General features: G+C 43.5%; 1 protein-coding gene across 16 annotated transcripts in view; it reads left to right on the top strand.

Annotated features, from left to right (window-relative positions):
* MPDZ (multiple PDZ domain crumbs cell polarity complex component) overlaps positions 1 to 27,996 on the top strand; it is a 134,246-nt gene that overhangs the window by 36,666 nt on the left and 69,584 nt on the right. For all 16 annotated transcript variants that reach the window (XM_082204480.1, XM_082204483.1, XM_082204477.1 and 13 more), the window contains exons 11-17: positions 420 to 615; positions 4,693 to 4,782; positions 18,563 to 18,649; positions 20,966 to 21,108; positions 21,966 to 22,112; positions 24,861 to 25,049; positions 27,072 to 27,281. In XM_082204480.1, coding sequence (XP_082060606.1) covers positions 420 to 615; positions 4,693 to 4,782; positions 18,563 to 18,649; positions 20,966 to 21,108; positions 21,966 to 22,112; positions 24,861 to 25,049; positions 27,072 to 27,281 — 1,062 coding nt within the window. The remainder of the gene's footprint in view (positions 1 to 419; positions 616 to 4,692; positions 4,783 to 18,562; positions 18,650 to 20,965; positions 21,109 to 21,965; positions 22,113 to 24,860; positions 25,050 to 27,071; positions 27,282 to 27,996) is intronic.

The following is a 27,996-nucleotide window of genomic DNA, read 5'->3' as shown; positions in this document are numbered from 1 at the left end:
GTATCAATCATTTGGTCATCCCAGCTGTCACTGATGACACAAATATATCAAAGTGCTGTAGTTGGTTATCATGTGAACACTTATAACACCAGACTGTTACTCAGCAGTAGAAACCAAGAAGGAAAGTGACTATTTGGTTATGATATTACAAAGCTACATAAACCCAGTCCTTTTCTTTCACAGTGGCTTTGTATAAATCTAAACACTGAAAGATAATGAATCTGAATGTGGTTTTCTGGGATGCTCATATTTGGAGACAACAAAGCAATAATAGATAAAAGTGGCTGGAGACCAAAATAAGACATGACATTTTGCAAGTGGCTAAGATGAGATTTGGCTCATTTTGAATTACACACTTCTTGCACGTTTATCTTCTTTATAGTGGCCTGCTGGAAATAAAAACACATTTAATCATTCAGGTGGATGGAACAAATCTTCAGGGTTTTACCAACCAGCAAGCAGTGGAGGTTCTGCGGCATACTGGCCAAACAGTTGGACTCACGTTGGTCAGAAGAGGCCTTAAGCAGGGAAATCACATTCAACCCCATGAGGACTTCAGTGGTGCTGTTGAAAAGGATTTAATTTTCCAAACGATGGATGTTGGCACAGGCAAAGGTAATTAAGAATGGCTTTGCTTCAAATGAGTTGGATTTTATTTCTCTTTCTACAGCTTATAAAACTGGGGAAAATGGGTTAAATTTGCCCTTAGAGTCTGCATTTCATTTTTTAAAAAAATTCATATAGGGCTTTCTCATGGAAGGGATTTGTGTTCTCATCCATAGCTTTTATAAAGATTTCCTCTTGGAATTTCAGAGCTAAATAAAGTGTCAGCAGGAAGCTCCCTGTTTAAGAGAGTCAGCAAAGATATGGATAGAGCAATGGGATATTGGAGATTATTCTTAGTGTTGAAGGAGAATATAGTGGTGTTTTTGTTATGTTAGATGGATGGATAGCACCACTGTCTGTGATCTTGGAAAGTTGCCATCAGTCAAAATAGACCAAATGGATTGATTGGCCGACAATATAGGGAACTTGATAAGTTAAAACACTTTCTCCACTACTTTACAAGTAAAACAACTGTACTGTATATGTGATGAACAGCTGAGCTGGTGATGCAGTGCCTTAGAATTCCACCAGAGGGCTGCAGCCTCTCTCTGATTGGCTACTAAGACAGCCAACCAGAGAGGGGTGGAGCCAGCACTTTGGGAGGGCAGATAAAAGGAGCTATTACAGAGAGAGTGCTAGGATAGGGAGATGGTTTAAGAGAGAGTAGGAGGAAGAGAGAAAGGAGAGACTTGAGAGTTGCTTCTGGTCTGTGTTAGGGCTGGGCGATATCTGGTTTTTGACATCATGATATCTCACCAGTTAAACATTGTGATCTCCCAATATATCATGATGTCTGAAAGAAGAATGGAGCTATGTAGAGGCACTGATTGGCTTCGTGGTTTTTCCCACATTGTGGTTTTTCCATAAAACACACACATACACCATGATCTCCAATATATTGCCAGGTCAAAAATTATGAAACCTATATCACGATATGAACTTCAAACCGGTTTTGGACACTGTATTGATATATCACCCAGCCCTACTCAGATCCATTCTGAGGAGAATATTTACAGCTATAGAAAGGAGTCTCTCAGTTTAGATAGAAAGTGGCTTGGGAGAGTATTCAGACAAGAGTTAACTGGAGGGCTGAGTTTGAAGAAGGAGAAGTAGAAGCTGTGAGGGTGATATACTTTGGTCTTGTTTCAGTCAGGAGGAGGGAGATATTCAATAAATATTTAAGAAGGACGTGGTGATCCCCTGGGTCTGTTATAATGCTAGAAGTATCTCAGGAGTATGATTGATAGAAGGTTGGGAATCTGACAGAAAGTACCACCTTGCTTAAGAACCAAAGTATTAAGCTGTAACACCTATGGTACAACTAAGTTAAGGAACTGAAGTGTAATAGCTGAAAATAAGCCAAGCATTTACTAATTAGTCTAGAAACCTGTAACATCTAACTGAAAACAAGCAACTGAAGTTTAAAAGAAGCTGTGTGTTTGCTACCTTGTTAGAAGCCTGTAACATCCACTGGTTTTAGTATACCGGTAATTATTAAATAGTTGACTGTTTCCTGAAATAGCTTTATTGCTTCACGAATAATTTGTTTTACCAACTTTGTTGCTGTTTGTTCAACTTCTGCCTGAGTCTCCAAGTATTGAAGTTTTACCTCCCACAAAAAAACATAAGTAAACCCGTTGTGGTTATATAGGGTCTATGAAGCTCAATATGCTTCATCCTAGAAGGCTTAAAAATGCAGCAATGTGACATTGACAAGGTGTTGCATGGAAATATGTTGTTGGATTCTAATCAGACTCTCTGAGGCATTAAGACATCAGCCTTTCCATGTCTTAAAAATCCTCTGGAGAAGCCTGTCTCCAAGTACCCTCCTTAGTAGAGGAACACTGCTTCTGCGAAGGAGAAGACCTTTTTTGTGGTGGTGCCCAGACTCTGGATATCTTCCTATTTTAGAGTGTAGATTTTTGGAATTGTGTTAATTATTGTATTTGTAGATTTTCAGGTTTTTATTTTGTTATAATTATTGGTTTTGAATTGTATTTCCATGGTTTGTGTTTACCCACACTTCTGTAAACTGCCCTGCAATCTTTTGGTGAAGGGTGCTTAAGAAATATCTGAAAACAAATAAGTAACTTTAATTTTGATAATATCACCGTAAAGTAAGAATTTCTTGTAGCATTCGTGTGGTGACTTTTTCCTTCTGGCTTTAACTCCATGAGATAACTTCTGAGAGCTAATAAGCCCCGTACTGAGTTTCTGATAATTTCTGCAGTATGTTACATATCACCATGTTCAGACAAAGCGTGTTCTCCTTCATGGAGAGCATGTGTTACAGTGGGGGCTGACAGGACACTCCAAAGTTGTGGGGTGGGCTAATTGATCATTGGCCACTGTTGTGACTGTGCTTCCCTTGTTGTTGGGAAGAAGTTAATGTTGCCATTTGTTGATTGACAGCCAGAAATGCTAAAACTCTCTGCACGAGGCGTAGAGCTTCCTCTTTTCGCCCTGTGCATCGGATTGCTCGTCCCTCCTCCCTATATTTAGAGTTGTTCGCTTTGACCTTGCTATGCCTGTCATGGGGTCGTCTGCTCTTGGGGCAGGGGCCCGGTAGGAATTTTGTCCATCTGGCTGATTGGCTGGGGGCCATTTGGTTTTTGCCTACTGTGTAGCAAATTTTCACAACTTGTAAGGTTCGCGGTTAGGCATTGGTTTATGGTTTGGTTGGTTGAGGGGCATGGATTGGCTGTGCCTGCCCCTCTAATGCTGCTGCTGCAAGGGATTCCATTAAAGAAATTGGGGGCTAACTCTTGCTTGTCCACCCTGTCAAGGGGCTAGGCCACGCAAGAGCCCCTGGTTGTATTTGGGGAGGGCTGAGGGCAGGTTCCCTGCTCTGTCGCTACCCCCAAGTGTATTCCCCTTTTCTAACTTTCACAGGCGTGTGGAATGTCAGTCTGTCCCCCATGGGGGGGGGGCAGATAGTAGCAACCAATGCCTAAGCAACCACTCACATTTTTGTATTGTAGTAAAGCTGTGGCCAAAATTATGCCAAAAACCTTAAACAAAAATTTCTGTGTGATGTGTCAGTTATTGGGGTGGCCCTGGGGACCTCGACATGCAAATTAAGAAGACATATTCACCATAAAGCTGGGGTGAGAGAGATAAACTTACGAGTCATTTTTTCTTCATTAAGAATAAACCATTATTGATGGATAATGCAACTGCAAGATTTATAATTTTCAGTGAAACTAATAAAAATATTAAGAATGCAATCTTATACATGTCTTACAGATGTTTACTTAGAAGCAAGGCCTGTTTAGTTCAGAGAGATTTACTTCCTAGTTAGTGGGCATGGAACTGCTGCCCAGTGCACATATTAATGTGAGAAATTGGCCGTCAGAGGACTTATTTGAGTTATGCTTACTAGCAGCCTTTTAAATATTCTGATTAGGACTTGAACCTCTGTCTTTCAAAGCATGGTCAAGGCAATTGCAGGAAGGATTCTTCCCATTGTAGAATAAATAATGCACAGGCAAAACTTTTCCTACCTGTGACCTCCACTTACTCCCCTCTCTTTGGATGACATAGATTGAATATACAACAAGAAGAGTATTTGCCAACTTTATGTATCCACAGTATTTAACAGCAGTCTAGTGGTTAAAGAAACGGTGGAAGAACAGATTTATTGTTTCCAGTGATTTGGCAAACGTTTATAGGTAGAGTGATTATTAGAAACCTCGGAGTTCTGTGTTCTTTTCCCTTTATCTGAAACAAAGGAATAAGAAAAAAAAAGGCCAGTAGTATGAATTATTTTGATAGCATACATTTTTTTCTTCATGGCAGAAAGATTTAATGTTGAGATTATTATGGGGAGTTGTTCTTCATGTATAAAACTCTACAGTGATAATGCAGTACATGTTTTTTTGTAAAAAAATAAAAAGCTACTTTCATTATTATACACCCCTACAAACACAATTTCTTGTTTGAAAAACACACCCTTTATTTGGTCCAGGAGGGAGCTCTTACATGAAGCTGGATAACAAAAAATGAAAGCAGAAGAACGTATTAATTGCACATCACAGAACAAGGGGGTGCACAGAAGCTGCTCAGAATATTCTTCTTCTTTTCCAGAAAGCTGTGAAGGAGAGCAGGAGACTCCATCATTGTCATGCAGTAGCAGTGTGATTCACACTGGAGAAGACGTTGGTCCAGAACAATCAGGTCCGAATTGAGAATTTATAATATAATCCCCCCCACCGTGTGTGTGTGTGTGTGTGTGTGTGTGTTTGCATCCTCTGCCTTAAAAATCTGTGAAAACCTCACTGGAAAGAACAGACAAAGTCTGGAGCTGTTTCTAGAATTTACCTTTATAACATGTTGTTTTTTTAACTGAAATAAGCACCATACATAATATCCTTCAGAGGTTACGTTTCCATAGAACTTTTATTCACAGAAGTAAGTTACCAAAACATTAATATGGGTCGGTGCTTTATCCTAACTTCTTCAATGTAATCTCCGCTTTTTCAATTTTGCTCTTTGGGAACTTTCTAACTTCCTATCTGTGATGGCCTAATCTCTATGTTTAACATTGCTTTGCACAATAATAGCAAAAGCTGTTTTTATTTGCATTTTTTCCCATTTCTGTATTTTCTAATAGTATTTGAGTTGAGTGGCTTCAGACACAGCCTTTCATGTTCTATCTAAATATTTGTCTTCTAACACATGTTCTTTCTTGTCAGTGCTACATGACTAACGGTCTCTTAGAAAGTTTCACTAAAACATCCGTTCTGAGTCTCACAATTGGTTTTATATATATATAAATGCTTTTTAAAAGCACCCTTGTTTTATACTAGCAACAGCTTTCTACACTTTCAACTCATAAGTCATTTTGAATGATGTAGCTTTTAAAACATGCAATCTGGAGAGTACACACAGACACAGACACACACACACACAATCTGGTGGCAAAATGCCCACTGATTTTTAATAGAGCCATTTTGTATCCCATGAAGTATTCACACATCTGTGGGTGGTCATGGTAGAGAATGTCTTTGCTTTAACATAGGTATGCACTATTTCTGATGTGGAAACTTGAATGTATAGCACCCCACCAAAGGCTCTGCAGATCTCTTGCTTTTACTATCTGCTTTGGATTGCAGAGATGGGTGTGCATGTTGCCATACATTTGGTTTCCTGCTATACACTAGATACCTGGTAAACCATATTTTGGCGCGATAGGTTATAAGTTGTGCTGGTTTGATTTCCATTATTAAATGATCACATTTGTGGCGATCATTTCATATTCATGTCATAGTTAAATATTGCAATGTTCGCACTTTTTCGTGGCACTGGCTGTGTACTGCGCATTCTCCTGTATTTCGAGTCATTCAGGTTTACTTTCCTGACACATTTCTTTTAGCATTTCCTCACTTCCCTTATCATCTTTCCGAAGAAACCTTCATGTTGTATATAGTATTATGATTTCATGAGCAGGATTTGAACTATGAGCAACAGAAGGAATGAGAGATTATCAAATTATTGTTATGGTATAAGAGACAGAAGATAGGATGTGGCAAGGAGGAGAAATAAAAATCACCATGGGAAATGGGATGGGAAGTAAAAAAATAAAATAAAAATCTATTTCTTATTGGAACGTTTATGTGAAATTCCTGGAAATCTAATAAAATATATCTTAAAAAAGAGCGAAAGAAACTTTCATGTTGTAGTACTACACTACAGCAGCATATTTCTTATTTTTTTCCATGGGCTAAATCTATTAGAAGTGCACATATGTTTATGAACTTACATTCTTCCACTGCCCTCTAGGGACCATAATTCAATAGTAGCCTCTGAAACTTTTGAGTGCTAAAATCTCAAATCATTCGTGCATATCGAGAGAATGTTGGCTGTCTCTCTGCGTTTTATATTAGGACATTTCTGTTGTAAGCAGAAGGTTATTTATTTGCCTATAATCACTCAACGCCAAGCCAATTTTAAGTATATTAATATCACCAAAGCAGTTTGTGAAATTGTATAACTAGAACTTGTGTGCCAGCTATTGAATCTGGAACTGGTGCTGCTTTGGATCTTGTAAAACTGGTCACTTAACAGTATCTAGCAACATACCTGCTGTTATAGCATAAATGCTAAGTGGTAGTTGCATTTTAAAAAGAAAAACCAAGACCTTTTATTATGTTGTTTTGATAAAGAGTTTTTTTGGGGGGAAACAAAACCTCGCTATATCAATGCTTTGTGCTGTATTTTTTAAAGATACCACTTCTTATTTTGAACTGATAGAGAACTATTAGGGGATGATTAGCTGCTTGTGCTTAAAATGGTGCCCCTGTTGATATAGCAGAGTCCGTTTGCACAACGGAATGATGAATAGTACGTGCCACATGCTTTTTGTTGCTTTATTTTCAGTTCATTGTAGAGAATTTACAAACATGCATCTTGCCTCTGCGGGAGCAGAGAAGCAACACCTTCTCCTCGGACACCAAGAGAACAGAGAAAAACAGGAAGCCAGTGTACGTCACATCCAGCTTCCCATTCCCGTGGGAAAACCCAACAGTGCTCTGACTGTGGAATGTAAACATTGTCTTGTGACAAGCACTTCTGCTGCACAGTGAAGAGAGCAGAAACCAACATCCTCCCCCTTTCTGTGAACATCACTGGGCAGCGTGTTCGTACAATATCAGTACAAACCCAACTTCTGTACATAGGTACAGTGTTGATCCCTTGATACAATCTTGGACAATACATCAGCAGGAATTTCATTACCTGGCATATAGGACACCATTACGAGTCCCTTCTGAATATGTTCCCTAGCATGTTGCACCTTCAACTGCAAGTGCTTCGTGCTTTGCTTACAACCTTCCGAATTCAGCAAAGCCAAACATGCTTTGTTGTCCTGATAAACCTGGATTGGACATTTGACAGGAATTTTCATGTCTTTGCACAATTGTAACAACCATTCACAATCCTTAAGTGAATAAGACAGTGCATTCAGTTCAGCTTCACAAGTACTTAAGCTAATTGTTGTTTGCTTCTTACATGACCAATCAAATAGACCCTGATTGTACATGTAGCAAACTCCAGACGTACTTTTCCTGTCTGTAGTGTCACTTCCAAAACTTGCATCTGCAAAAATCTCAAGACCACCAGACTTCTGATTGTTAAATCTCAGTCTGTAATGCATAGTGCCTTTCAAATAGCGTGCTATGCGTTTCAGAGCTTTCCAATCCTTAACAGTAGGATTGTTAACTTGTCTGCTTAGCAAATTACAGCTAACAGCAATGTCAGGTCTTGAACATCTGGCAATGAAGTTTAACTTGCCTAGCACACTTCTGTACAGTGTAGTGTCAGAAAATGCTTCTTCAGTGTCTTCTACCTGATAACCTGTTGTCATCGGTGTGTCTACAGGGTTAGCATCCATCAGGTTTAGTTTGCTTAACACATCAGCAATTTTCCGTGACTGGTGTACTAGAATGTTACCACTTTGATCTTTCTCTATTTCCAGAGATAGGTAGTTGTTTACCTCACCAAGATCTTTCATGTCAAAGTGCTCTTTCAGTTGAGCTAGGGCATTATTGTACATTGTGACATCTTTCCAAAAGAATAAAATATCATCAACATAAAACAAACAATACAGCTTCTTTTGCCCCTCCTCTTTGACAAACACACATGGATCAGCTTTCCCTTGCTTAAAACCTAGAGAAAACAATGCTTCAGTGAGTTTTGTGTGCCAACACCGTGCACTTTGTTTGAGACCATAAAGGGACTTTTTCAGAGCACAAACAAATCCCTGTTTTACCTGTACGCCATCAGGTGGATGCATATAAAGTGATTCACCTAGAGATCCGTACAAAAACGCAGTATTTACATCGTGGTGACTAATGTGTAGATTCTCCTCTGCAGCTAGCTTGAGCATAAGCCTAATGCTCTCATACCTCACCGTGGGTGAGTAGGTCTCGTGATAGTCTTCACCTGGTACCTGTGCAAAACCTCTGGCTACCAATCTGGCTTTGTGTCTGACTATCTTTCCATTTTGATCAGTCTTCGCTTTGAAGACCCATTTGCTTCCAAGCAGTTTCATTCCTGGAACTACTGGAACTAGCTCCCAAGTTTTGTTCTTTTCTAAGGAATCAAGCTCAGCCTTCATAGCATTTAACCATGGCTCAGCTTCCTTAGAATCCAAATCCTGGATTTCTTGGAAACTTGAAGGTTCAAATACCTTCTTGGAGCTTTTAACAGCTGCTATTGCTGTCTTAGCATATTCATCAGCAAATCTCTTTGGAGGTCTGCCTTTTGTGGCTCTTTGTGACCTGCGAATCAGCCTTTGGTCTTCAACACTTTCCTCTTCCTTCTTTGGAGAAAAATGACCTATTGTGAACAATGGTTCTTCCAATTCCTGATCAGAGCTTTCAGAGGGTCGCATAGAGGCTTTCGCACTCTTGAAATCCTCTGAATTATCTGATTCAGTTTCAGACTCAGAATCAGAACCTTCATCAGTGGGTGTGGGTTGTTGTGGCTGCTTATCCTCAGTCTCATCACTGTAATCAGGATAACATTGAAAAATTCCCACGTTCTCCCCCCACTTGGCATTGTACTCAACACTTCTTGTGAGCCTAATTGTCTTAGAGTCAGACATCATTATTCTGTAAGAACCTTTCTGATAACCTAGAAAGATACCATGCAATCCACGTTTGCCTAATTTGGAGCTTTGTGGTGAATGAATCCACATATCAGAACCAAATATTTTCATGTGTTTGATGTATGGTTTCTTGCCAAACATCTTCTCATAGGGGGTACAACCAATCGCTGAAGATAACCTGCGATTGTAACTGTAAATAAAACACGAGAGAGCTTCGGCCCAATAACTCTCTGGAAGATTTGCATCATGCAGCAAGGTCTTTAACCCTTGAAGCAATGTTTGATTTGCCCTTTCGCAAAGCCCATTCTGCCATGGCGAGCGAGGACTGGACAAATCGTGTTGAATTCCTTTCTCAGTCAGAAAAGCTTCAAACTGCTGAGAAGTGAATTCTCCCCCGCGATCTGTGAAAAGAATTTTTATCTTCTTACCATGCACATTTTCTAACCAAGCACAGAATTCCTTGAACCTTGGAAAAGCCTCTGATTTCTGCTTGAGATTGTACACGTAAATATACCTAGAAAATGCATCAATGAGAACCATGAAGAACCTATTGCCACCTAAAGAGGGCGATAGTGGACCAACTAAATCAGCATGAACAATCTGGTATGGTTCTGTAGCTTGCCTACTAGACACCTTACCTTTCGCAGCCATTTTCACCTTGTTTGCTGCGCATGCCTTGCACTTCATGTGGTACCTGCAGGGTTTAATAGTCATACCTTCAACCAAGGTAGGCATCTTAGATACTGCCTCAAAATGCAAACGACCAAATTTCCTGTGAAAATCATGAATACATTCTGCATGCAAACTTTTGTTAGAACCTGCAATGCAACAAGTATCATTCTGCACAACATCATCATAATACAAAACAAACAAACGATCAACACATTCAGCATGCAATACATAATCGTCTTTCTTTGTGATGGTGCATTTCTTGTTCTTGAAGGAAACGTCAATGTTCCGTTCATTCAGCTGCATTACACTGAGAAGATTGTGTGTGGCATCTGGAACATAAAGTACATCATGTATCTCTAAGTCCAAACTGTGAAGAACAACAGTTCCGTAGCCTTGACTGGGAATCGTGTGATCATCCGCCTGGTGAATCGCACCTTCCTGCGGTGTAAAAGACACGAACAGTCTCTTATCGTTGCACATGTGGTGTGTAGCTGCTGAATCAACAACGAAGAAAGATCTAGACGCCTTCTGGACCTTTGCAACCTTTGGAGTGAAGCGTGAGACCATTGCCTTGTGCTGCGTTGTCCTGGACACCGGACCTTTGCCTTTGCTTTGGCCTTTTCCACGCGATGAGCTTCCGCTGCGCTGCTCTGTCTTGGCCCTGGGATATTTGCATTCCCTCTTCATATGGCCTAGACGTCCACACGAGTAGCATTTCACTGCCTTCAAAGCTTTGGCGCCCTCTGGTGGTTCCACTGCACTCTGGGATGACGTCTGTGAAGACTCCCCCTTACCCATGCAGCTAGCACCCCGGCGATCTGCTTCATTCTGGATCACGGCAGTAACATAGGCTACTGTGAGCTGAGCAGTTGGTTGAACAGCAATCTGAGTGGCAACGGACTCCCAACTTGGACCCAAAGAATGTAGTATCATGAAGGAATACACAGCCTCTGGAAAGTTGAGTCCTCTCTGTTGCAACTCATGTCTCAAATTTTGCATCTCCATCAGGTGTTTACGCACATCTCCACCTTCAGCAAGAGCCATATCATGCAGCTTGGCATAGTAGTACATTGAGGAACCAGCTTCTGTCCTCAAGTGAGCCTGTCTTAAAGTGTCCCAAATTTCTCTGGCTGTGGTCTTTCCACGCAACAGACAGAGCTCTTCTGGGGATACTATCAACGTAAGCGTTCCCCGTGCTTTGGAATCCTTAGCATTCCAATCAGCTGTAATTGGAGCTGGGGGGTTGTCTGTAATAACATTAAACAGACCTTCTTTCCGCAGAATTGCCTCTGCATATAACACCCACTCTGTGTAATTATTCTTATTGAGCTTAGGAATCCCAAAATCATTAACCAGCTTTGCGTTAGCCATTTTCTGCTGCTTAAAACAAGCTGCGTCACAGTCCTGCAGCTTCAGCCAAAAGCACTTGTAAAAGTACTTTCGATTTCCCCAGCCATCCAAGCCTGTTAGCTTGTGCCTTTTGGAGCCTTTGCCTGTTACGCGGCAAAACGGCTTTAAAAGTTCAAAGTCCAGCCATAAAACCATAAACAAGGAGCTGGCAGGCTGCCAGGCTGCTCCGGGCAGCATGAGCACATACCTTCATCAATCAAACTTGACGCGCAGAGCAGATAACGCGATCCGTTCCTCTGTACCTCTGCCGGCATTCCGACTCGATTGCTGGAGTCTTTGATCCTCAGTTTGATTTACGTCTTTCTGGGCCCGGAACCAAAATGTTGATATAGCAGAGTCCGTTTGCACAACGGAATGATGAATAGTACGTGCCACATGCTTTTTGTTGCTTTATTTTCAGTTCATTGTAGAGAATTTACAAACATGCATCTTGCCTCTGCGGGAGCAGAGAAGCAACACCTTCTCCTCGGACACCAAGAGAACAGAGAAAAACAGGAAGCCAGTGTACGTCACATCCAGCTTCCCATTCCCGTGGGAAAACCCAACAGTGCTCTGACTGTGGAATGTAAACATTGTCTTGTGACAAGCACTTCTGCTGCACAGTGAAGAGAGCAGAAACCAACATCCCCTTCAGAGTTTGTGCGGCCCCACAAACCTCTGTGTGTGACAGAGCTCCTCAGACATGTCTGCTCTAGTCACTGTTAGAGTCCGACAGTGGCTGTTTGCGGAAACGCCTCCAACAAAGAAGTTCCTTAACGGAAACACGTCTCCTGGACTCACGACGTGACAGCTTCCGACGAAGCATGGGTCTCCCTGCAATTGCTTCTGACACCTCCCCACTATTTTCACTGGACGTGTCTCTCACCCCTTTCTCCCCCCTGCTTCCTGCCTGCGCTGCTGCATCTCTCTCAGTATCCCTGAGATCCTGCTCCAGAGACCCCGCGCTCCCCCTGCTGGTCCCTGCTTTGGCTGTTGAGTCTCTCCCAGTCTCTGGGAGCCCTATCACCTCCTTTCCCTCTGATGTCAGTTCCCTGACATCCACCTCCCCTCCAGGGCCCCCTTCCCCCCCGCCCCCTCCCTCTCCTCTGGGCGGTGAGGAGCTGAAACCCCGAAACGAATCCTCTTCATCTTCCGACGTCTCGAACATCTCCCTCCATCGGTCTTTGTTCCGACTCGCTGAATCCTCCTCCACCTCGGAATCGGAGAACCCCTCCAACTCCTCTTCTTCGTCTGTGGTGGCGAAGTATTCCCTCCGGAACCTCGCCACTGGCTGGGGTTTTCGAGGGAATCTCTGATGAAAAGTTTCAATTAGAACCTCGTCATCTACATCCTCTGCCCTGACCCAGGTGTTTTCCGACTCCGGTTCCCCTTCCCACATTACCAAATACTCTACTTGCTCTCCTTTCCACCTGGAATCTAGGATCTCCGCTGCATGGTAGCTGTGTTCTTTTTCCTCCATCGCTGGTCCCCTATTGACCCTCCCCTCTCTGTCCCCTATATACGGTGACAGCAACGATCTGTGGAACACTGGGTGCAACTTCATGTGGTTCGGTAACCGGAGTCTGAAAGCCACTGGGTTGACCTGTTGCGTGACTTCAAATGGGCCCAGTCTTTTGGGTCTTAACTTCTTACAACCTCCTTTAAATGGTAACCCTTGGGTGGACAGCCACACCTGGTCTCCCACCCTAAGGCTTTCCCCTTCCCTTCTGGTTTTGTCTGCCTGCCTCTTATATTCCTCCTTCGCTCGGTTTAAATTAAGTTGGAGTTGGCGATGGATCGCTTCCATTTCTTCAACGAACTGTTCTGCTGCTGGAACGCTCCAGTTCTCCCCCTCCCCCCCTGGGAAGGCTCGGGGATGACACCCGTGATTGGCCAAAAAAGGGCTCATTCCCGTGGACACGTTCTCTGCATTGTTGTAAGCAAATTCTGCCAACGCCAGCTTCTCCACCCAATCATTCTCTCTGTCATTAACATAACACCTCAAATATTGCTGGAGGACACCATTAGCTCTTTCCGCCTGCCCGTTGGTTTCTGGATGACGGGCAGTAGAGAAATTAACCTCTACATGCAGTAAGCTCATGAGCTTCCTCCAGAACCTGGAAGTAAATTGTTTCCCTCGGTCCGAAACCACCCTCAAGGGGGCGCCATGCAACCTAAACACATTTTCCACAAACAATTTGGCGGTTTCTTCTGCTGTGACCGCATGTGAGCAGGCTATAAAGTGTGCCATCTTGGTTAACAGATCTACCACCACCATAATGGCTGTTTTCCCTTTGGACCTGGGCAGATCAGTCATAAAATCTATTGCCACTGCCTCCCACGGTCTTTCCGGCGTGGGTAGTGGTTCTAATAAACCTGCCGGTGCCCGCCTCTCCCCCTTGGCTCGTTGGCAACGGTCACACCCTCTCACATATTCACGCACATCTTCCCTGACCTTGGGCCACCAGAATTCCCTGGTAACCAGCCACATGGTTTTGTGTTGCCCAAAATGCCCTGCTGTGGGGTTATCGTGCAGTTGCTTGAGTACCTTTTCCCTCAATTCCCCTTCAGGTATGTATAACGCTCCCTTGTAGTACAACGCCCCATTTCTCTCCTCAAAACCCCCGGGTTTGTCTCCCTCCCTCCTAAGACTCCTGAGTTTGTCCTGGGCGTATACATCCTGCCCCGTTCCCTCTACCAGTTCCCTTTGCCCCACCAATGCCGCCCCACACACCCAGCGGTCCTCGGGAATGACATGGGTCTCTTCGGGTACATCCTCTCCCTCCAAATATTCAGGTTTGCGTGAGAGAGCGTCCGCCCTAACGTTCTCCGGGCCTGGTACGTAACAAATCTCAAAGTTAAATTTGGAGAACTCCTGGGCCCATCTCAACTGCCGTTGGTTGAGCACTCGCGCAGTTCTCCAATACTCTAGATTCTTATGGTCCGTGCACACTTGCACTTTCTGTTGTGCACCAATTAGTAGGTGCCTCCATCTCCGGAAGGCCTCATAAATTGCAAGAAGTTCCCGGTCGTACACCGTGTAGTTCCTCTCAGACTTGTTCAGCTTCCGCGAAAAGAAGGCACACGGTCGCCACTCCGACCCCTCCTTCCCCGGCTGCAGAAGAAGCACCGCCCCTATGGCTCGGTCCGACGCGTCTGTTTCGACCCTCAGCTTTTTTTGTAAATCCACATGTAGAAGTTGTTCGCCAGAGGCGAAGGCCCTTTTCAGTTCCTCAAACGCTCGCTCCGCCTCCCCCGTCCAAACAAACTTCTTTTTGCTGCTGAGACAGTCCGTGATGGGCGCCGTCAGGTGGGCGAAGTTGCGGATGAACTTACGATAAAAGTTTCCAAACCCTAGGAACCTCTGCACATCCTTCTTGGTCTTGGGTGTTTTCCATTCCAGCACCGCTTGAACCTTGCCGGGGTCCATGGCCAACCCTTTGTCTGACAAGCGGTACCCCAGGAATTCCACCTCCTTGGTATGAAACTGACACTTCTCCAGTTTCACCCACAGTCGGTTGGCTTGCAGCCTGCTCAACACTTCTCTGACGTCTCTCACATGTTGCTCCTCATTCTCCGAATACACCAACACGTCATCTAAGAAGGCCACGCAATTCTTGTAGAGCAAAGGCCCCAGTACGTGGTTCATGAAAGCTTGAAAACACGCGGAGCCGGTTTGTAATCCAAAAGGCATAACTAAGTATTCAAATGCCCCCAAAGGGGTGAACATGGTGGTCTTCCATTCATCCCCTTTCCTTATACGTATCAGGTTGTACGCCCCCCTTAGGTCCAGCTTTGTAAAAATCTTTCCCTTCCGCACCCTGGTCAAAATATCATCAATCCTGGGCATAGGAAAAGCCGCCGGCTCTGTCACTGCATTTAAGGCCCGAAAGTCACATACCAGCCTCGGCTTGTCCGTGTTTTTTTTGTCCACAAAAAACACTGGGCTACCCCCCGCTGCCTTGGACTCTCTGATGAAGCCCCTCTTCAGGTTCTTGTCAATGAACGCTCGCAACTCCTGCATTTCCCTGTCTGACATGGCATACAACTTGCCTACAGGAAGCTGTGCTCCAGGGAGTAAATTGATCTGGCAATCAAAGGGTCTATGCGGAGGTAGTTGGTCAGCTTCCTTCTCGCTGAACACGTCGCTGAGATCAGCATACTGTGGTGGCACCTTCCCCTTCTCCACTACTTCAGTCCCTGCCAGGGTGGCTTGGGCCCCTGCTGACCCCTTTTCCCCCCTGCAGTGTTCTAAGCAATGTGCGGAACCGAAGGAAACCACTCTTTGATGCCAGCCCACCAGCGGATCATGTAGGGCTAGCCAGCTCATTCCCAAAATAATGGGAGCACCTCCCAAGGTGGCCACATTAAACGCTATCAGTTCTGTGTGCCTTGCCACCCTCATTATCATTGGGATGGTCTGCAAGCTGACTCCTCCTCCCAACAGTTCCCTGCCATCGATCGTGGTCACCTGCAGGGGGTTGCTTAAAGGGATAGTCTGTATCTGGTGTTCAGCAGCAAACTCCTTGCTCATAAAATTGCAGGAGCTGCCTGAGTCCAACAGTGCCTTTATTTTTAGGGGGTGTCCATTTTGCAGCTCTAGCGACACTTCAATCACTAGAGCCGGTCGAGGAGCTTCTGGCACTGGCACTTGGGGAAGGGGCACTTTCACTGCTCTTTGGCCTGGCTGCAGTGCCCTGATGGCAACCAGGCGTTGGCTTTTACCTGCTCCGTTTCTCCCTGCTCTTCCCCCTCAACAGCCCCCACCATTCCTTGCCATTCCTTCCTCTGGGGGCAGACTCTGGCAAAGTGGCCTGGCTGTTGGCAGAGATAGCATTTCCGGGCTCCCTTTCCCTCCTTCTTCGCCCCCTCACTGGGCTTTGAAACTGCGCGCGCGCGGGCTGTTCCGATTTCCATCGGCTCTGCCGGCGGGAAAGCTGGCTCAGGAATGTCTGGAATGCGTAACTCCTTCCAACGTTCCCCTCTCCCTTCCCGCCTCTCCAAGGCTCTTGCCTCCTGGCGCGCTCCAATGGTCAGCGCAGATTTGGTCAGCTGATCCATAGACACCGCCCTGGGGCTCCTGGCCAGCTCGTCTTTCACAGCTGAAGAAAGACCTTCTTCAAATAGCATCTGAATGGGTGCTGCCGATAAATCCCACCCCAATCTGTGAATCAGCATGGTAAATTCAGTCCAGTACTCACGGACAGATCTGCTTCCCTGCTTGCAAGCCATTAACTGTCTGCGCACCGCCCCTTCCTCAACGTCGCTGGAAAACATGATATCCATTGCACGAAAAAATTTCATAGTGTCCTTTAGGATATCGTTGTGCGTTGCCATCAGGGGTCGAACCCAGTCTCGCGCGCCCTTCTCAAGATGCCCAATTACAAAAGCAACTCGAGATTCCTCATCAGGGAACTCATCAAACTGGACATTCAGGGCATATTGCATTTCAGTCCTAAAGGCATGGTAATCCTTGGGGTCCCCCCCAAACTTCTGCACCAATCCTGGTACCTTTCTGGGGAACTGAGTGGTTGTCCCCTTCTTGTCTGCATCTTGAGCCCTCCTCTCCTCGAGCCTCGCCGTCTGCAGCGCCAGTTGGACCTCCAATGCTCGGCATCTCTCTTCCAAGCTTGGATCAGCTCCTCCGGCTCCGGCTGGGTCGCTCATGATGCTTTCTCCTGCACAGGCAGCGTACAGAGACTGTCGGACTGCTATTAGGGGATGATTAGCTGCTTGTGCTTAAAATGGTGCCCCTTCAGAGTTTGTGCGGCCCCACAAACCTCTGTGTGTGACAGAGCTCCTCAGACATGTCTGCTCTAGTCACTGTTAGAGTCCGACAGTGGCTGTTTGCGGAAACGCCTCCAACAAAGAAGTTCCTTAACGGAAACACGTCTCCTGGACTCACGACGTGACAGCTTCCGACGAAGCATGGGTCTCCCTGCAATTGCTTCTGACACCTCCCCACTATTTTCACTGGACGTGTCTCTCACCCCTTTCTCCCCCCTGCTTCCTGCCTGCGCTGCTGCATCTCTCTCAGTATCCCTGAGATCCTGCTCCAGAGACCCCGCGCTCCCCCTGCTGGTCCCTGCTTTGGCTGTTGAGTCTCTCCCAGTCTCTGGGAGCCCTATCACCTCCTTTCCCTCTGATGTCAGTTCCCTGACAAGAACATTACAGCCAGTGCTTTTTTTCTGGGGGGATGCAGGGGTATTCATATCCCTAAACATTTTGTGAATCTAAGTTTGTAAAGTAAGTAAGTAATTTTTTTATTTATACCCCACCCTCCCCGGCCAAGACCAGGCTCAGGGCAGCTAACATCATATATCAAATACATTAAAACACAATCAAACAGTTAATTAAAATACAGCTTAAAAATAGAATCAGGATAAAATTAAACGTTTGCCCACAAATTACAACCATAGGGACCAGGAACCTCAAGTATTTATCATTTGGCCTCATTGAGGGGCAGTATTTCAATATGAGTAGGAAAAAGAGAGTACCCCTAAACATTTTTTTAAGAAAGGAAAAAAGCACTGATTACAGCCAGAAAAATCTCTTTAACTTATGGTTCTTAAAGTACAGGAATTTAATACGATGGCGAATGGGGGAAAATGGAGTATTTTAGACAACAGTTCTGCCAGATGAATACAGAAGCTGCATGCAATTTCTGTGTTCAGAGAGGAGAAAGTGCACTAGAGGGTAGCCAGAGAGAAACCTAATTATTCAGAAAGCTAGACGAGCACAATTAGCATTCTTTGGAAGAGAGGAGATGAAAGAAGATCCTTGCACTAATACAACTCTCATCCGAATAGCCAGGATAAGTGCTTAAAAGACTGATCCTCAAGGTGATGCAATTCCAAACTGAATAGCTAGGGTAAGTGCTAAAAAGGTACCTAGTTTAGTGTCCACTCTATAAACAAAGTGATACAAAAGTGCTCCCACAATAAACTGTTCGCCTTGCGACTTGCTAAGAGTTGCTACAGATGCAGTAAAGCGACGGCAACAGCAACAAAAGTTTCAGAGAGCTTTCGTACAACCTACTTTGATTTGAGAAAAAAATACATTGCGGGAGTTACATTGAAGTTTCCATTTCAAATTTTCATTTATTTTTCTACATTAACAGGTTGTGTGCATTAATGACATTTTCTCCCCCCCCCTTAAATAAACTGGCAAATAGATATGCACAACACGTTTTGTCACAGTTCATTTACTGTATATAAAAAATAAGGCTAAGAATAACACACGGGATTTTTCTTCTTCTATAGTTAACTGCCAAACTGCATCTTTTAGGTTTTCAGCTAACTTCCACTGATGAAGAAATATCATTGCAGAACAAATGGCAGTCATTTTTGGGAGCACATTATGAGGTGGTGGTAGGTAAACTTTTGCTTGCTGTTTATGCTTGTGTGTGTGTGTGTGTGTGTGTGTGTAATGGGTGGAAGAGCTGTCCTTGCAAAATTCCAAAGGAAGTAAACATTGTGTATTTGTCTTTCAGAATATTAAATCTCAAAAATAAGCATAAAATGCCATGTTATGTACGCTTTAGATGAGAAAATAAATATGTTCTGGGCAAACAACAGTTCATAAAGTGCTGTAGTCCTTAGAAAAACTTGGCACTTGACTGATTCATAAGTTCACGGTATGTTATATTATGCTTAGGTACACCAAGCTATGTCAAGTACATAAATGGTTGTTGTTTGCCACAACTATACCATGCAAACATGAAGTGAGTACCTGAAGTGTGCCTTGAAAAATTTATATATAGTGAAATGAATTAGTGTCTGCTTTCATTCATTTTGAGGTGGCCACTAAGCTACAGTGAAGTGAAGCAACCCTTATTTTCAGATCACTTTCAGATGCTATGCCCTTACAGTGGTACCTTGGTTTACGAATTTAATCCGTTCCGGAAGTCTGTTCTTAAACTAAAGCGTGCTTTCCCATAGCAGCGGGGGACTCAATTTACAAATAGAACACACTCAACAGGAAGCGGAACATGTTCTTATTCCAAGGCAAAGTTCACAAACCAAAACACCCACTTCCGGGTTTGCAGCGTTCTTAATCCAAGTTGTTCATCAACTAAGTTGCTCTTAAACTAAGCTACCACTGCATTCCCATGGTTTTTTTTGGCAAGGATGGTATGTGTACATGAAGTAGCTCTTACCTGCTCTGGAAGTAAGGGGAAAGGTAGGAGATGAAACCCAGTTATTTTTAGTTTACTAATTATTGTTATTTACATTATAGAATTAATTGACATGATTATAAATTATATATAAGTGAACTAAGAAACTCGGTAAAACATGAGTGATTTGCCATTTCATTTTGAAATTCAGGACAACACTTTTTTTGCGATCTGTTGCGCTGCTTTTTGCACTGCGTCCAATCCTCATATGATTACAACTGACAACAGAGCATCATCCCAACTTTCTGGGCAGCATTTGCTTATTGATGTTATTACACACTGGGCAGTGCTATAGCAAAAGTACTGTACCCATATTGCTGCTTTTTGGGGATTAAAACATAGTGGCTTGTTATTCAATCCACCCCCTTACGTCATATGGTGCTCATCATAACACAGCCTTCGAAGTAAACCCTTGCTCTATAAGCTTCTTTGCATGTAGTTATTATTTCAAATGAAGGGCTTTTCAAAGGACCACCTTTTCTCATGCGGTTCTGCTCACCCACTGGATCACTCTGGCATCACGGATATGGTTCACAAGGATGCAGAACAAAGCCATTTATGTTGTAGCACTCCCCTCACACAAAATCCAATTGTCTGATGGTTAAAATGGTGTTGTTTCCTGTTTTTGGACTGGTCTGATTTCCGCCCCCTCCCACGATTCTCTTACATTGGTTGATGATTCTCCGTTTTGTATTATGTGTTTGTCTCATGCTTAACTAGTCAGTTAAGCTATTTATTTTGCTGTTCATTTATGGCTGGTTGATGAGCAGGGAATAGTGTAGTACATTTCCTGTGCTCTGTATCATCCAAAGGAGCGATACAGTTGCCTGAGCACACATGGCACTCTGGGGTGGCGGCGGTATTTTAAATATAATTCAGGGTCACAGTCAGAGCTACAGTTCTCAATCACTGACTAGCACAGCTGTTCCTCCACCTGGGATTTAGGAAGCCAGAGGGGATTATATTGCCAGGTGTGCATCCGGTCCATGCTTGACTGCTCCCAGAGGGTGACAGCAGCATGTACCGAATCTGGAATCCAGGGCTTTTTACGTTGCGTGGAAACACTTCCGTTTTAGAGCACTGTATTTTGCTACCCATTGTCCCTGTGGCACCCATGGAAGCTGACTTCTTGTGTAACGGGAGGTGCAATTCCTTTGATTGTGGCATTTGTTTCATTTATTTGTGGCTTTCTCCGGCCGCCTTTCATCTCTGGGGCAGCTGTAGCTCCCCAGCATCTGTTCCCCTTTGCAAAGGAGAATGGGACTTTACGGCTGGCTGCCCCCTTTCAGCTTACATTGCGATTCCATCTTGTCTTGATGTGAGAAATCAATGGGCATGGATGATGTTTGAAAGAAGTGAGCTTGTAGCTTAGAAAGTAGAGCATCTGTGGCAGAATGTTAGGGTTGCTGCTTTTAAATCTACTGTCCCTTTTGTCTGTGGGTCCGAGTGCAATTTTGAGAACAACTAATCCTTCAGTGTTCTGAAGAGCCATTGTGTTCCTTCTTTCTAGGTAGCTCACGTGAACAAGTTTAGTGAAAGCAGTGGACTGGGGATCAGCTTAGAAGCTACAGTGGGACATCATTTCATCCGATCTGTTTTGCCAGAAGGGCCAGTTGGACGATGCGGCAAGCTGTTCAGTGGAGATGAATTACTAGAAGTATGAAATAATTTCTGCTTTACTTCCCACCCTTCCTTAAAGGCGGTTCTGCTGAGGATTTCCAGTATCCGTAGATACTAGCATACTTTACCATCTGAAATTCCTGCATGAAAATTGTATGGATAAATCCTGCATTGGCTAATTGTATGCATCAATTTGTAATGGTGCACAATACACTGTAATTTTTTTTGCTGTGTAAACCCACCTCATATGAGTGGAAGTTGTGCAGATCTGCACTCTTGTGCAAGCCCTGCCTCATTCAGCGGCATTTTGAGGATGAAAAGTTCCCAAAGGATTGTTGATAATAGTAAAAACGGATGTGGCTTTCAGAAACCCTTTCCAGCTGACATTAGAATTTGTGTTACCTGCTTCCTGTATTGTGCCTGTAATTCTTGCAGGGCATTGTGTTTTGTGTCATTCTGGTGCACTGTGCATCTTACAAATTTCATTTTAAATATATATATATATATATATATATATGCAGGTTTTGGTGTCTTCGGGTGTCGACACCCGAAGACACCAAAACCTGCATTCCTGTACCCGTGAAAATCTACGAAAGCAAATATATATATATATATATATATTTGCTTTCGTAGATTTTCACGGGTACAGGAATGCAGGTTTTGGTGTCTTCGGGTGTCTTCCCGTGTAAGAGTCGGGGTGTCTGGGCGACGTTTCGACGAGGTCTCACTCGTCAGATGACGAGTGAGACCTCGTCGAAACGTCGCCCAGACACCCCGACTCTTACACGGGAAGACACCCGAAGACACCAAAACCTGCATATATATATATATATATATATATATATATATATATATATATATATTTCTGTATAATATTTTGTCTTCTGTCGGCAGGTAAATGGAATATCTTTGCTTGGAGAAAATCACAAGGATGTAGTAAATATTTTAAAAGACCTGCCCATCAAAGTAACAATGGTGTGTTGCCGTGCAGCTCCACCTATTAGTCAGTTGTTAATGGATGAATCTCAGATGATGGAACAGGTAAATCAAAGCAAAGGTGTGCGTCTTGTATGTGTAGGATGCTGTGAAGAAAGTGTGTGATCACTTGACTCTACGCAAGGCTGTTTCAGCCTCTCTTACCCCTGTGGCAAATGGAGACAACCAGAAAATCTTTACAGACACTCTTTCTCTCTCTCCCTCTTCCCATTATACCTTGCTCATTCTGAAATAAAGAGCTTTATTTCAGGCATTGCCAATGTTACTGGGCCTCTGGGCACACTTGGGATATTGAGGAAGTGCCACTAGAGCCAGTCACAAAATGGTTGCTGTGGGGTATGTGGCATAAAACAAAATGGCTGCCGTATTGAAAAAGAGCAGAATAAAGGGACAGGACACAAAATGATGTGAGCATTCCCTCCCTGCCCCAATCCTCCCCCCTCCCCCCCAAAAAAATATCAGTGGGGGGAAAAGGCACATCAGTCACTACCACATTCACTCGCGGAGAAAAGCCCTTTGTTCTTCTCTATTCTGAACAGAAGGAAAGGTGGATGTCCAAATCTGGCATCTAAAGACATGTTAGCATGTTTAAGGGGGCATAGAATTAGTGTAAACAAATCAAATAGGAAGAGCAAAGGATGTATTGTGCATTGCAGATTTTTGAGAGGACATTTGCAGAAACCTTTTGTGGGTGCCATAGGAGGTATTGGTGGGTGCACACAGGCACCAGTTTGGCAACTCTCGCTTAACTATATAGCAGGACCTTAGCAGTCTTTCTTCTTGGCTGCGTGAATGTGGGATCTTGTTGTAAGGACATACAACAATAGGCCTTGCATGCAAGTTAGTTGCAGGCTTGTCACTTCCTTGCAAGCACATACATTCACTTGAATGAACAACGGAACAGTTTTATCCCACTACAGTGGTACCTTGGGTTACATACGCTTCAGGTTACATATGCTTCAGGTTATAGACTCCGCTAACCCAGAAATAGTGCTTCAGGTTAAGAACTTTGCTTCAGGATGAGAACAGAAATCGTGCTCTGGCGGTGCAGCGGCAGTGGGAGGCCTCATTAGCTAAAGTGGTGCTTCAGGTTAAGAACAGTTTCAGGTTAAGTACAGACCTCCGGAACGAATTAAGTACTTAACCCGAGGTACCACTCGAGAGGTTCAATTTGTGTGAGCTGTCTGTTTTACTGATAAAACACCATAGTTGAGACTTGAAAAATTTCGCTTCTCCAACTTCAACAAAATATTCATTTCTTATAACACCAATGGCAGTTAATAAGATGAGGCAGGACAATCCAGAGGGAGGGGAAGCCCACATCTGCAGCAATGGGTGGCTTTTGGAAGCAGCTGAGTCAGGAGCAAGGCACACAACACCATGCAAAGCATTTGGGGCACTCCCTCCCCTGGCTGCCTTCAACAGATGCCCTTTTGGCTTGCCTTTCTGTGGTGGAGAGTCCCACTCGCCATTTACTTCTTAACACTTTCCATTTTGTCTTTCATCACTATTCAGAGGAGAGATAGTTGGTATATGAACGCAGAAGGGAAATTAAATCAGAAAAGTGTGGAGGAATGAAATATATAATATGTATATAGTATATATATGGTACAGCCGGTCCGATCCAGTGACTGGAATGTTAGATAATATTTCCACCTACAAAGCCTGGTTTAAAGCCCTACTTTAGATTCTCAAAGTGGCTTTGGCCATATTAGTATGGTTACTTAGAGGACAAGTAAAAGATGTCTCCTCCCACAAAGCCATAAAATCGTTTTAGTTCTTTATCCTGGGCGGGGGTGGGGGGGGTGGGGACAAGATGTTGGCATTCAACAAATGCAAGCCCAAAGTCCTTTAGATACACAGAAAAAGTTGCATAGTTGTTTTTTACAATGAAGCAATTACCTCACAGGGTTTTTGTGAAGGGAGCAGGCTAGAGGTAGCTTATCATTTTGTCAAGCAGAAGTTCTGTGTAAACAACTCATCATTAAGAATATAGGAAGGTTTGTTAGAGTTGCAAGGCAGTGTGGACACAAATACAGTGGTACCTCGGGTTAAGTACTTAATTCGTTCCGGAGGTCCGAACTTAACCTGAAACTGTTCTTAACCTGAAGCACCACTTTAGCTAATGGGGCCTCCTGCTGCTGCCGGGCCGCCGGAGCACGATTTCTGTTCTCATCCTGAAGCAAAGTTCTTAACCTGAGGGACTATTTCTGGGTTAGCGGAGTCTGTAACCTGAAGCGTATGTAACCCGAGGTACCACTGTATACAGTTAGAAGCAAAATTAAAATGCAGGGACTATTCCCTATGTGGCTTTAGAGTGGCTTCAGATGTTTTGAATGTGGAGAGAATAGAGTAGCGGTTCTCAACCTGTGGGTCCCCAGATGTTGTTGGACTACAACTCCCATCATCCCTGAGCTCTGGCCTTGCTAGCTAGGGGTGATGGGAGTTGTAGTTCAACAACATCTGGGGATCCACAGGTTGAGAAAGGCTGGAATAGAGAGTTCAAATGGCTTCCCTGTTCTCTGTATGTTTGTACCATCTGAAGTGGATCTTGCACTTGTCTCTCAGCTTGTCTCTGCCATCTAAGCTTCTGTATTTGACCACTTCGGGTGTTATAAAGATGCATGGGGAGTAAGAAAAGCAAATCAGTCATGCTTGCCATTCTCCCATCTCTCTATGTCCAGAGTTCCTTTTAGTCTCTTGTTATATGTGTATCTACTGGGAAACGAGTTTCAATAAAAATTGTAGGATTTTCAGTTTTATTTATGGAAGTGAATCTCTTTCATTTTGCAGTCCGCTATTGATCTTGGTGAACTCCTTGGCTCTTCAGAGACAGAGGATGCCAACTTGGACATGGATAATATGGGCCAGAGTGCAGATGAGGTTCAAGGATCTTCTTTGGCAATGTGGGAGACAAACATACAGCAAATTGAGCTAGAGAAAGGGAGCATGGGACTTGGATTTAGCATATTAGATTACCAGGTAATGTCCAAACTACTTATTTTGCAGAATGGGAGTACTTACTGAGGGGAATTCTGCCCCTTTAAGCAATGTAATGTCAATTACCAGGCCTTTTCAAACTCTGCTGTCAAACGTGCTACATTAAGTAAACAAATTTGTCAAACTAATTCTATGGAGCACCATTCATTTTGTGGGACTTCAGTCTAATTCGATGGCACAGTGATCTCTGCAGCAGGTCAACTTGCATAAAGTCTTTTGCTATGATTCAGGAAGAATCTACACATTGCATAACAATAAAAGCAGTTAACACTTATTAAGATGATTATGCAAAATTGTTGTCGTGAGTCTCCACAAATTAGAAACACTGGTTTGATTTTCAACTCTGATCTGATGTGGTCGTTCCTCTGGTACAGACATGTACCTGGGCATTTATGTCTGATTCTGTTTCTTTTAGAAATATTATTATTTTTATCAGTGGCTGGACATTTTATACCAATTATATCAATTTTTCTGCTTTCAGCTGAATGTGCATATGCCCAGCCATTGATAAAAATAACAAGACCTACAAAGTCTTGCACAAGACCTACAAAGCTGGAGAGGAGTGTGAAACAGATATGCTTGCTAACAGTGAAATTGCTTTGCCTAATGCTGCAGAGCTTGACTAGTAAAAGTCTGAAAATGTAAACATTCATAAAAGATTTGGACTGTGCCACATTAGTGGGGAATTGCTTTCACATTAAAACTCTTGTACTTGGAATGCTATTCCACTAGAGAGGCATTTAAGTCGGGTTTCTACCCTAGTGTTCTAGCTTTCCACGTGCTAGGACTTTCCAAATTGTGGGAAGGATTTGAATCTGCAGTCCCCACTGCATTCCGAAGGGGCAGAATCCTGTTTTATTAAAGAAGTTCAATAATCTCCTGAGCTAGAATCACAAGCTGTTATATCGCACAGTGTGATCTCCCAGTGTTACATAGCCTGAATTCATGTTGGGCCTGGATAAAATATTCAGATTGAATATATACAAGAATGTGATCTCTACAAATGTAGGAATTAAATATTGGGTCCTGGAGGGTGTGAGCGCTCCCTCTCCTCTTCAGTGCCCCAGTAGACTGGCAGTTTTTGGTATGCCACAACTCTCGTAAGATGTTTAAATAGTGAAACTTTCTATTCCTCGTGAGGGTAAATGGAGCTTGGGGGAGGGATATCCAACTAATCAATGACCTAAAATCCATTAATCTCAGTGGGTCTTCTCTGAGTGTAACTATCATTGGTTAGCTCCCATTGGCTTGGATTCCTGGACTATTGAAGAAGCCAGTGTAACATTTTTGTCTAGATTGATAAAGAAGATTTGGCGTTATTTTATTCATAATATGCTTCTTTTATTTTCATTAAGGAATAAAGCGCTTCCTGAAATGTGTATTCCCCAGTGCTTTTACATAAACATGTTAGGGATCAAAGAATACTATCTTCCCCCCTTGGTTCTTCTGACATAATTTGAGTCGGCATAAACAAATATGCTTAATTATAGGGAAGCACATAGCCATTAGAAGTCTTTCAGCTGATCACTGCCTGAAACTCTCAGGTTTTCGTTTTAGATTTTTACATAAAGATATTCCATATGCCCATGCCTAACACAAAAGAGGAGAATATAGCAGTGCAGGCACTATTTATATTATTTGATGGAGCCTCTTATTTGCTGTAGCACAAAGCACAATTGAAATAATCTAGTGCAGGAATAGGCAAACTCGGCCCTCCAGCTGTTTTGGAACTACAACTCCCATGATCCCTAGCTAACGGGACCAGTGATCAGGGATGATGGGAATTGTAGTCCCAAAACATCTGGAGGACTGAGTTTGCTTATGCCCGATCTAATGCCTGCTTGCAGCTGCTATGTAAATGCAGACATCTCTCATGAAAGTGGGGGTTCACCATTCACTGGGTTGGGGCTGGATCATCTGCACCTTGAAAAGAAGTATAAAAGCTTGCACAGGCTCCTGATTTATTGAGAATATGTTTCTCCCACTTTCCTCTTCTTTAAAAAGGACCCTGTGGATCCTGCGAATACGGTGATTGTGATCCGCTCTCTAGTCTCTGGGGGGGTGGCCGAACAAGATGGCCGGCTTCTCCCCGGAGACAGACTTATGTACGTGAATGACATCAACTTGGAAAATGGCAGCCTGGAGGAAGCTGTGCAAGCGCTGAAAGGAGCGCCGATGGGAGCGGTTAGGATAGGAGTCGCAAAGCCGTTGCCTGTAAGGAACTTAAATCTTACACATTTTGTTTGGGGTTTCCTATTTTGCCAAGAAACCATACAGGTTGCCTGTTCGCAAATGCATGTGTTTCGTTTATTGACCCAGCAGCTGACGACACTCACTGTGGATGTGTGAACTAATCTCGTTTTGTTTTAAAGTGATGTAATAATAATAATAAAAAATTCTGTCTGTGGAGTTTCATCCATAAAGGTCATTTCACACATGTGTAAGTGATGTGGCTTTGGCTGCCGTCAAGTGATAAGCATACGCCTGTGAACCTGACCACAGTGTGTCTGATTGCAAAAATAAATAAATACAACAATAGCAATCTGAAGTGTATCTGAAAAAGCGTGCATGAACACGAAAGCTTATACCAGAACAAACTTAGTTGGTCTATAACTGCTACTGGATTTTTTATATTTTTTATTTTCATTTCAATAGCAATCTGTACTTCAGATTCACCAGGGCTTCATATTCATCATTTACTTCAGATTCATCATTTACCATATTTTTTGCTCTATAAAAAGTAAGGGGAAATGTGTGTGCGTCTTATGGAGTGAATGCAGGCTGCGCAGCTATCCCAGAAGCCAGAACAGCAAGAGGGATTGCTGCTTTCACTGCGCAGCGATCCCTCTTGCTGTTCTGGCTTCTGAGATTCAGAATATTTTTTTCCTTGTTTCCCTCCTCCAAAAACTAGGTGCGTCTTGTGGTCTGG

This window comes from Podarcis vaucheri, assembly GCF_965113315.1.
Source record: "Podarcis vaucheri genome assembly, chromosome: 17".
In the NCBI taxonomy this organism is placed as follows: Eukaryota; Metazoa; Chordata; class Lepidosauria; order Squamata; family Lacertidae; genus Podarcis; species Podarcis vaucheri.
Note: the sequence above shows the minus strand (reverse complement) of the source record. Positions and strands in the feature narration are given on the sequence as shown.